The sequence below is a fragment of the Pristis pectinata genome, chromosome 4 (assembly GCF_009764475.1).
Source record: "Pristis pectinata isolate sPriPec2 chromosome 4, sPriPec2.1.pri, whole genome shotgun sequence".
Classification (NCBI taxonomy): Eukaryota; Metazoa; Chordata; class Chondrichthyes; order Rhinopristiformes; family Pristidae; genus Pristis; species Pristis pectinata.
In genome coordinates, this window is record NC_067408.1 from 22,695,858 (window position 1) to 22,707,886 (window position 12,029).

The 12,029-nt window shown below is 39.9% G+C and overlaps 1 protein-coding gene across 1 annotated transcript in view; it reads left to right on the plus strand.

Annotated features, from left to right (window-relative positions):
* Positions 1-12,029, plus strand: part of LOC127569175 (solute carrier family 22 member 5-like) — a 46,495-nt gene that overhangs the window by 844 nt on the left and 33,622 nt on the right. The window contains exon 2 of the mRNA XM_052013565.1: positions 7,796-7,899. Coding sequence (XP_051869525.1) covers positions 7,796-7,899 — 104 coding nt within the window. The remainder of the gene's footprint in view (positions 1-7,795; positions 7,900-12,029) is intronic.

Genomic DNA, 12,029 nt, shown 5'->3' on the forward strand with positions numbered 1-12,029 from the left:
TTAATTGGTCTAAAATTGTGGGGTATTCTATATGCAAAGGTAGTGTTTGTGTGTTTGCTGCAAAAGTAAAACTGGGATGATTTTATCAACAGACTTAATGGAGGTTGGAGAGTAGCCAGCTGGTGACAACAAAGCAAGGAGAATGCTATGATCTTTGCCAGCTACTTCCACACGCAGGTGGGGCTGCAATAACTTTTATGACACATACACATAAGAAATAGGAGAAGGGCAGGTCCTTCGAGCTGCGCCAAACTTCATTAAGGTCATGGATGATCTACCTCAATGCTCTTTTCCTGAACTAACCCTTGTATCACTTGATTCCCAGTCTCTGTTTCCAATGAACATGGTGACTGAGTCCACACAGTCCTCCGGGGTAGAGAATTCCATAGGTTCACCACCCTTTGAGGGAAGAAATTTCTCCCCATCTTAGTCCGAAGTCCTTTTTCTGAAACTGTACTCTGGTCCTCAAACATCCTCTTTGCATCTTGCTTGTCAAGCTCTTTCAGAATTTTTTTTTTATATTTCAATGAAATTGCCCCTCATTCTTCTAAACCCTAGGAATACATTTCCTATTTGCTCAGTGTCTCATACAGCCAATCCCTGGAACTAGCCCAATGAATCTTAGCTGTAGTCCTTCCACAGCAAATACATACTTTCTTAGGCAAAGTGAACAGGATTTCACATGATTCTCCAGATTTTGTTATCACCACGGCCCTACACAATTACAAAATATATCTATTTACTATAAAAAGTAACACAATGTTTGTCTCTTTAAGCACTCGTTGCATTTGCATGTTGGCTTTTGGTGCCTTATGTACATACACACCTAGGTCCCATTGAACATCAGTGTGGCACAATCTTTCACCATTTATCAAGTACTCCACTTTCAATTATGTGCATCAAAGTGCATGACCTCAGATCTATCCAATTTCCTTCAGCCATATTCATTCCTAATCATTCAGCTCTGTCGATACCCCCTCGAAACCTTTCTGCACTCTCCTCTGTGCTCATAATCCTACCTTGTTTAGTATCATCAGCAAACTTGAATATGTATGACTTTTAGCCTTCCAGTCATTGATATAGATTATGAAAATCAGGAGCCCAAGTCCTTTAGTACTCCATAGCTTGTAAAACAGAACAAATTGCTTATTCCCATTCTTTGCTTTTTTTTCCCTGATGTCCAATTCTCAATTCATATCAGAATTATTCCCAAATCCATGTGTTGTAACTTTGCTGACCATCCTTCTGTGTGAAAACTTATTGAATGCCTTCCAAAACTCTAGACACTCCATATCCATTGGCTCCCTTTTAGCTATTCTACTAGTCACATCCTCAAAGAACTTCTGCAGATTAGTCTATCGTGCTCCAGCGACCCAGCTTCACTGACCTCTGATATGGTCTGTGTGGAATTTGCATATTCTCCCTGTGTTTCACCCAGATGTCCAGTTCATGATAAACTGGTAGGTTTATTGGCTACTGTAAATTATCCTTAATGTGGGTGGCTGGCAAGAGAATGAAGGTAAAGTTGTTGTGCACGTAAGAGATTATAGGTTACAGGGAATGGGGGATGATGTTGATGGTTTTATTCTGAGAGCCAAGCTGATGGGCCTCCTATGTCATGTGACTATATGTTTGAAACTGTAGTTTAATATGAATTTGTTTTTTTTTCATACATTTTAGTCCATATGGTTCTAAATCCCCATTTTCTAGATTATCTTTCAGGACCTGGAGGTCTTTCAGGAGAGGTAAGGGCAAGTGAGACCATGGGGGATTTGAAGAAAAGGGTGAGAACTTCAAACGTGATGTGATGCTTTACCAGTATCCCAGATCAATAAGTACAGGGGAGATGGGTGAAGGGAAAACAGTATAAGTAAGGACACAGGGTGCAGAGCTTTGGATATGGAGGGCAAAGAAATGGAAACAGGCCAAGGACGTTTGGAATAGTTCCTGAAGGTTTCAGAATCAGGTTTATTATCACTGACAATTGTTGTGAAAATTGTCGTTTTGCAACAGCAGTACAGTGCAAGATATAAAGACATAAAAATTACTATAAGTTACAAAAATAAATAAATGGTGCAAAAGAAGAATTATGAGGTAGTGTTCATGGGTTCATGGACCATTTGAGCTGAGGCAGTGACAGAGTTGGGCAGTGTAATGGAGGAAGTAATCACTGGTCTTAATGATTACATAGGTATGCATTTGAAATTCATCTCAGGATGAACTATGAAAATAAAATTGCAAATAGCCTGGTTTCTGATAATTAACTTTTCTTCATGACTTATTGACCACAGGTTCCTGTAATACTAACCTGCACTTCAACAATAACTTTAAGAGAAGTTGAACTGCAGTTCTCCACTACTCAGAACTTCCTAGGCCAAAAATGACCCAATCATTCTCACTCTCAGTTTTTTCTCTTTCAGACATTACCCAAGGTCAGGATTGAACCTGCGTCTCTGGTACTGTGAGGCAATGGCTCTACTAAATGCACCCCTAAAACCACACCTCATTCCATGCCAGAACTTTACCCCTGATAGCATGTGCTGTAATCTTTTGTGAGACACAATAAATGTCTTCTGATAGTTTGTCTTAATCATATTAGCTGCTTCCCTCTTATCTATTCTTCTTTTCAACCTCCAAAAATGCTAACAGATTTGTAAAAAAGACTTCTCTATCATAAATCCATGTTGAATCTGGCCAATCCCTTAATTATTTTTCAAGTGTCCGGTTACTATATCCTTAATAGATTCCAGCATTTTCATTACTACTGATCGGGTTAACTGGTCTGTGGTTCCCTGTTTTCTCTCTCTCTTGCCTTCTTAACAGGTGGAGTTATATTTGCTATTTTCCATATATTCCAATCATATTAGAATATATAAACTATTAGAAGATGATAATCAGTGCATTTACAATTTCCATAGCCATCTCTTTCCACACCCTAGGATGCAAGTCATCATGTCATGGGGATTTTTTTCAGACTCGTTACCTTCTCCAGTACTAGTTTTTTACTAATGTAATTTCTTTGATCTCTTTGTTTATTCTAGCTTGATAGTGCTCCACAATTTCCATGAAGACAGAACAAAAAATTGTTTAATTTTCATGTCCTTTTCCCCCACACTAATTTCTCCCGTGTCCATTTGTCAATGACTTACATTAAGGTTTGATAATCTTTTTTACATATCTAATGAAGCTTACAATCTGTGTTATGATTCTTTCTAGCCTGATCTCTTATTCTTTTTTCTCTTCCCTAATCAATGCTGTGATCCTCCTTAGATAAGCTCAGAGACAGCAGGAGGGCTGAAAGCTGTGAAACCAGAGAAGGGTGCAAGTTCAGAAGATGCAGTTGAGTGTATGGTCTTAGTTTCAGTGACAACAAAATTAGTGCAACTAGTTGGAGGTGGAGATGGATGGTATAGGGGAGAGGGGCCGATAGTGCTAAATACGATATAGTGAGATGTGGGAATGAATGGCTAAACTAGTTGCAGGCTGTATACTTTCAAACCTGCATCCTCTGGCCTTAATGTTTCTAATTTGAGAGCTGACTAGTAGAGAAGATATTGGGGGCAAAAGCATCAAAAGTATTCAGGTGAGTGTGATTGGGATGATCCAAAGCTGCAGAAAAATTGCAATTAAAGAACCGGGGTTGATTCCCTGGTTTAACTAAAATGGTGTAATAGAGAACATACTAAGCTATGAGCTTACACATTGTAGTAGCATGGAATTCTGCCACTGATGGTGGTTGACAGTGATTCATGGATGCCTAGTATTGAGCTGCCATATCTGTTATGAGCCTAACTCACTTTTTACCATTGTAGTGCCACACACTATGATCGAGTATGCCCTCAGTGTGGGTCTTCTCAACAACTCTTTGGTGGTCACTCCTATTAATGCAGGTGCAGTCTTGATCCAACCATTCTGCAACAGGTAGACCATAAAGGATGAGGATAAGTAGGTTTAACCCTGTTATTGGTTCACTAAACACCTTTCATAGACCCAGTCTGACAGCTATATTCTTCAGGATTTAGCTAACTCAATCAATCATGTTGCTACATAATTACTTGATGATAAAAACAGAAGCCTGCTCAGAGTATATTCTGTACCTTGTTTTACTCAGTATTTCTCTGAAATGTTGTTCAACATGGAAGTGCACAGATTTATCAGATGAAGGAGGAGAGCAGATGGTAATCAAGAGGTTTTCTTGCCCATGTTGTCCAAGCCATGAGATGTCATGCGGGTCTGAGTCACACTGAGGTCTTCCAGGGAAACTCCCTCTTGACCATACACCACAGGATGTATTAATGGATTATTTTAGTGGAATCTGATAGTCTGTCCATAAAGTGTGAATATTATGAATATAGCTATGTCAGGATTTGTTTCACTGTTCTGTGTGACAGATCTCCCAATGACAAACACAGTCCCCAGTTTGTCGAAAAGATTCCACAAAGTTGCATTTGCTAGGTAATCCAGAGATGTTATTCTTTTTATATTTAAAATAGCAGTTTCTGATACAATTTAAAAGCTTGCTTCGGCCATTTTAGAGGGCAGTCAAGCACACAGTGTGTCTGGAGTCACATATAGAAGAAAATGGAAAAGGAGAAAATTTATCCTGTGAAAGAAAATGATGACCTAGGTGGATTTTTAATACCAGTCCTGTAGAACCATGGTAATCATCACTGAGCCAAGCTGTTGAAAAAAAATCTAGAATATTGAATTAATTGGATTTAACTTCCATAGCTCCCCTGGAGATATTTGAACTCATGTTTCAGGATTGTTAGTCCAGCTTTCTGAATTACCAATTCAGTAACTTAGCCATTTTGCCATTTCGTTCTTATGGGACTTTGTGGTTTCTTTAGTTACATTTATCAGGAATTTTGTTGTCACAAATCAAAGAGAAATCAGGAGGGCAAAAAGAGGACATGAGGTTGCTCTGGCAGACAGAGTGAAAGAGAATCCCAAGAGTTTATATAGCTATATTAAGAGCAAAAGGGTAGCAAGGGACAAAATTGGTCCTCTTGAAGATCAGCATGGACATCTATGCATGGAGCCGAAAGAGATGGGGAGATGTTAAATGAATTTTTTGGATCAGTATTTACTCTGGAGACAGACACAGAGACAATAGAACTGAGGCAAAAAAGTAGTGAGGTCATGGACCGTATCCGGATTACGGAAGAGGAGATGTTGGCTGTCTTGAGGCAAATTAAGGTGAATAAATCTCCAGGACCTGACAAGGTGTCCTCTTGGTTTTTGTGGGAGGCTAGTGCAGAAATTGCAGGGGCCCTGGCAGAGATATTTAAAATGTCCTTAGCCATGGGTGAGGTGGCGGAGGTCTGGAGCACAGCTAATGTTGTTCCATTGTTCAAGAAAGGCTCGAAGAATAAGCAGGGAAATTATAGGCCCGTAAGCCTGTCATTAGTCATGGGTAAATCATTGGAAAGTATTCTAAAGGACAGGATATATAAGTATTTGGATGGACAGGTTCTGATTAGGGATAGTCAACATGGCTTTCTGCATGGCAGGTTATGTCTAACCAATCTTATAAGATTTTCGAGGGGGTTACCAAGAAGATCGATGAGGAAAAAGGCAGTGGACATTGTCTATATGGACCTTAGCAAGGCCTTTGACAAAGTACCACATGTGAGGCTGGTCCAGAAGGTTAAGTCGCTTGGCAATCAGGATGAAGTAGTCAATTGGATTCAGCATTGGCTCAGCGGGAGAAGCCAGAGAGTGGTAGTAGATGGTTGTCTGTCTGACTGGAGGCTTGTGTCTAATGGTGTGCCACAGGGATCGGTGCTGAGTCCATTGTTGTTTATAATCTATGTTAATGATTTAGATGATAATGTGGTAAACTGGATCAGTAAATTTGCAGATGACACCAAGACTGGGGCATAGTGGACAGCGAAGAAGGCTATCAAAGCTTGCAGCATGGTCTTGACCAGCTAGGTAAATGGGTTGAAAAATGGCTCATGGAACTTAATGCAGATAAGTGTGAGGTGTTGCACTTTGGGAGGACAAACTGGGGTAAGACTTACACAGTAAATAGCATGGCACTGAGGTACGAGGTAGAACAAAGGGACCTGGGAATACAGATCCATCAGTCCTTGAAATTAGCATCACAGGTAGATAGGGTTGTAAAGAGAGCTTTTGGCACTTTGGCCTTCATAAATCAGGGCATTGAGTACAGGAGTTGGGATGTTATGTTGAAGTTGTACAAGACATTGGTGGGGCCAAACTTAGAGTATTGTATGCAGTTCTGGTCACCTACCTACAGGAAAGATATCAATAAGCTTGAAAGAGTGCCAAGACAATTTACAAGGATGTTGCCAGGACTTGAGGACCTGAGTTATAGGGAAAGGTTGAATAGGTTAGGACTTTATTCCCTGGAGCGCAGGAGAATGAAGGGAGATCTTTTAGAGGTATGCAAAATTATGAGAGGTATAGATAGGGTGATTGCATGCAGGCTTTTTTCCCTAAGGTTAGATGAGACTAGAACTAGAGGACATAGGTTTAGAGTGAAAGGTGAAATATTTAAGGGGAATCTGAGGGGAAACTTCTTCACTCAGAGGGTGGTGCGAGTGTGGAACAAACTGCCAGCAGAAATGGTGGATGCGGGTTCAATTGTAACATTTAAGAGAAGTTTGGATAGGTACATGGATGAGAGGAGCTTGGAGGGATATAGTCTGGGTGCAGGTAGATGGGACTAGGCAGAAGATCAGACGGCATGGACTAGATGGGTCGAAGGGCCTGTTTCTGTGCTGTAGTGCTCTATGACTATGACTCATCTGATGTTCTCTATGAATTCCACAGCAAGTTTAGCAAGGTTAGAAACAGATATTAATGAGTTTAATGCTGCTACCATATAAACATAAGATAACCATATGGAGATAAGGTGTTTCATGTCATTGTTGTATTGTCTGTTATAACAAGACTTATGTAACAATGAAAAATTAAAGGGGACATCTAAATTGAGGTAGGCAGATGCCACTGATCTTCCAGCAGCAGACAGACATTTTCACAAGTGGTACGAAGTGGGCACTTTAAGCTGTGTGATGACACTGCACATGCTTTGGGGCCAATGTGCATCACTGCATTCAGTAAATGAAAGTATCAGCAACAATTTCAGCTCACAATCTTCTGGTCCACCTGAAAGTAACCCTACAAGACCAACGGTTTGGGCACTCCTGTTAATCAAAGCAATCAGCATAAATCTAAAAGCAAGGTAAGTCGATGAAGGAGAAAGAAATGGAAGGATATGCACTTGGTGTTGGATGAAAGTAGAATGGAAAGAAGCTCATGTGCAGTATAGACCAATTCTACAGGCCTGTTTCTATGTTTCAATTCTATGTAAATAGTCTTATTCTAATGAATTGAATAAATGTAATATTGAACAATGTTTTGTTATGTAAGAAGAGTTGTTTTTAATAATATAATTTAAATAGGATACTTTTTATAGTATTTTTAATTTAGTTTTTAAAATATGCATGTTGTACTTTTGGAGGGCAGGAACTCAAGACCACCATTGAAAAATCTTATGGTCTTTCCCAAGCAAAAAGCTGGGTTAAAACATTAACCTTCTAGAAAACAAATCTTACACCTTCATTAGTTACATCATCCTCAATTCTTCATATATCCATATTCATATTCATATTATTGCCACTGAATAATTTGGCAATAATGTCAGCCTAATCTCAGTGGCAATTAGGCTGACATCATAGCTGGTTTGGTGGGCTGGATCGAATTCTGCCCGCAACTTTGCCTAAGGCCATATATTTGGACTTTTAAATGTCTTTTTGTATTTCAGTGGGACTTAGTGTGTAACGATAACTGGAAAGAGCCTTTCACTGTATCAATGTACTTCATGGGAGTATTGGTAGGTTCCTTTAGTTCTGGAATATTATCAGACAGGTAAGCTGTTTCCTTTATTTATCTCAGAGACTATTCATCATATATACAGTTAACTCTTCTCTATTACTTTTACACCCAAAGGCAAGATACAAGATTATGGCCGACTAGGTGATTTAATCAAATAGCTATATTAGTAATGAAGATGACCATCAAATAATTTCTATTCTGGAAATTTCGTTGTATGAAGTTGTTCTCCTGTATTAACCCATAAATTAATGAGTTATCATGTTATATGTTACCAGCACAAAGTTAGGTTTCACCTTTTTAATAATTGTTCTTTTCAATCCCTTTATCACATTCCAAGAATAAGAGCAAGGTGAAAATAATTTTATTTGAATATCTTTAATATTCAGCCTATCTGGCTATGGGCTACAGCACAAGTGGATAGAAATGTTGCATAGCCTCATTTAGACCATAACTGGAGAAGTTTGAGTAATCAACTGAACTATTCCTGGACTCTAAAAATTGAATCTTAAGACTGCTTACATCAACCTGAGTTGTGGTCTATGGAATTTAGTGTGTTGTACAAACCTATATGTTTTTGTGAAACTGAGTAGATGAGGGAATATATAAATCTTTGTTGAGCATGAACATATTTGCTCATGTTCAGGTAACTGCAGGGTAATTTTAACTTCTTACTATGTGACAAACCAGTCAATAACTGATCAAGTAAGAATTGTCCTTTTTTTTAGAAGGATCAAATCTTTCAGAAATCCGCTACTCTCCAGCATTTCCCCATAATTGCAAAGTATTTATCTTCAGGCACATACCCATTTGCCTTTTGAAAATTTCTATGGTCTATGACTATATAGTTTTGTTCTATCAAATCCTTTCATAACTTTGAATGCCCCCAATAAATCTCCTCTTAACCTTCACTGAACAATTACAGGGAGATCAGTCTTAAATCTTCACAGAAGTGAAATGCATTATGCTTAGTATTATCCTTACAAAGCTCCTTTGTACCATTCTGGGGCCTTGACATTCTTTCTAAACCATGCTGCTCAGGATTGAGCAGAATTCTGTAGCTGAGGTGTAACTAACAATTGGTATAAACTTAGCATGAGTTTCTTGCTTTTGTATTTAATTACCCCCTTTCCAAATCAAGTCATCCTCATGCTCTCTTAACCACCTTTTCATTTTGCCCTGCCACTTTCAAGAATACATCCTCAGTCCCTGTGTGTTGCAACCTCCACTATCCCACCCAACAAATTTGAATACAATGCCTCTCTCTGTTTCTCCCAAAATGAATCATTTATTTTCTTTAATTTAAAATATGGTCCCAATCCTGGGGCGTCCACAGTTCAAGACTCTTTATACCTTCATGCTTTCCCAATTTTGTGGTGACCAGAATCAAATTCAATATTCCAGCTGTGGCTAAACAGTGTATTTTAAATGTTCGAATCAGAATCAGGTTTATTATGACATATGTCATGAAATTTGTTGTTTTGTGGCAGCAGTAGAGTATAAGACATAAAGACATAAAAATTACTATAAATTACTAAAATAAGTAGTGCAAAAGAGGAATAACAAGGTAGTGTTCATCAGTTCATGGACCGTTCAGAAATCTGATGGTGGAGGGGAAGAAGCAGTTCCTGAAATGTTGAGTGTGGGTCTTCAGTCTCCTGTACCCTCCCCAATGGTAGTAACATGAAGAGGGCATATCCTGGGTAGTGAGGGCCCTTAATGATGGATGCCGCTTTTTTGAGGATGTCCTCAATGATGGGGAGAGTGGCTCCCGTGATGAAGCTGGCTGAATCTACAACCCACTGCAGCCTCTTGTGATCCTGCACGTTGGAACCTCCATTCCAGGTGGCGATGCAACCAGTCAGAATGCTCTCCACTGTACATCTGTAGAAATTTGCAAGAGTCTTTGGTGACATACCAAATCTCCTCAAACTCCTAATGAAGTAGAGCAGCTGACATGTCTTCTTTGTGATTACTTGTGTTTGTACTTGATGCTTCTATTTATGAAGCCAAGGATTCAATATGCTTCATTAACCAGTATAGAAAAGAATCCTGCCACATTCACAGATTTTGAACCTTTTTATTTAGATCTCTCTGTTCCTACATACCTTTTCAAACTCTGCCATATAGTCTACACTATCTCCCTACCTTCTTTCTGACAAAATGTATCACTTCTCTTCAATGTTTCATTTATCACTTGTTTCACCAACCCTCCTGACCCCCACATTTCCATCAATTCTGCACTGGGTACCTTTGAGAGTTGGAGCTGCAGGAACTCTTGATATTGTATTATCCCATATCTCACCTTGCTTCTAAGTGTACTTCAGTTCTTTTTGGAGCTAGGAAGGTTTACACCCTCATAAAGTCATCTTAGAGTCTCTGAGTATTTTGTCCTGACTTAAATTTTCACCTTTCCATTATGTCCTCATAACAATGTGCCAGGTCGATTGTAACTTTTCACCAACCTTTCTTGTACCTCATCGTAAACTTCAACTCTATCAATCAGGAGGGACAAATGAACGCCCTCCTCAAATTGTGCTACCCACCAAAGTACATTTCTATTTTATATTTGGTCCACCAAACCATGATATTAAATAATCAGTCTACAACAGAACTATTCTCAGTGAAGTCTGATATCAAGCAACGTAATGCCCCGACCCCAAAACTTTTCTCAATCTTGCTGCAATTCTGTACTTCACCTCCAACAAGCTTTTCAAGGGAATGAAGATAAAGGGAAGCAATTAGATCTTTTAGTGATTATGCTCCAGAACCAAGGTCACCCAAATGTTAGTGACAAAGCTGCAGCATGCAGATGATGCTTGATGAGACTGAAATCCAAGTCATCACCAATGCTTTCACTGAAGGTTGTGAGAATATAGGCATATCAGATAGTATCCACAAGATCTTTTACTGTCTTGCCCTGCTGTACTTTGTGGTCTTCCGACAATAAAGATTCATGGTGACAGCCTGGAAAACATGAACCAATTCCCATATCATGGGGGCCAGATCTTGGCAAAGGTAGACCACTGCTTTCAAGTGACAGCACAGCCTTTGATTGAGGAAAATTCCTAGAAATCCCTGCCCCAAGTCTGCTCCAAGTGATCAAGGAGTATTTGGGATGGCATTAAGAACCTCACTGCCATGCATCAGGAGCACACAGAGGATCCACATTAAGAAGTGGAACAGAGTGGACAACCTCACAAACTGCACACCCACCTGCTCAATCTGTGGAAGAGACTACAATTCCCATACTGTCTACATTAGCCACCTCAGAACCCACAAAACCAGACTGGAAGTAAGTCATCCTCGATCCCTAGGGGCTGCCTAGGAAGAAGGCTTTTCACTCCTTGTGTGTATGAATGGGAAGTACATAGAACATAGAACAGTGCAGCGCAGTACAGGCCCTTCGGCCCACAATGTTGTGCTGACCAATGTAAACCTACTCCACGATCAATTTAGCCCTTCCCTCCTACACAGCCCATAACCCTCCATTTTTTCTTACATCCATGTGCCTATCTAAGAGCCTTTTAAATGTCCCTGTTGTATCAGCCTCCACCGCCATCCCCGGCAGGAACCCACCACTCACTGTGTAAAATAACCTACCTCTGACATCTCCCCTAAACTTCCCTTCACTCAGCTTAACTGGATGTTCTCTGGTATTGGCTACTGCCGCATTGGGGAAAAGGTGCTGGCGGTCCACTCTGTTTATGCCTCTCATAATCTTATACACCTCTATCAAGTCGCCTCTCATCCTCCGTCGCTCCAAGGAGAAAAGCCCTAGCTCACTCAACCTTTCCTCATAAGACATATTCTCTAATCCAGGCAATATCCTGATAAATCTCTGCACCCTTTCTAAAGCTTCCACATCCTTCCTATAATGAGGTGACCAGAACTGAACACAATACTCTAAGTGTGGTCTAACCAGAGTTTTATAGAGTTGGAACATTACCTCATGGCTCTTGAACTCAATCCCCCGACTAATGAAGGCCTGACTAATGAAGCACACCATATGCTTCTTAACCACCCGCGAGATCTATGGACTTGGACCCCAAGATCACTTTGTTCCTCCACACTGTTAAGAATCCTGCAATTAACCTTGTACTCCGCCTTCAAGTTCAATCTTCCAAATTGTATAAATTCACCTTTTTCTGGGTTGAACTCCATCT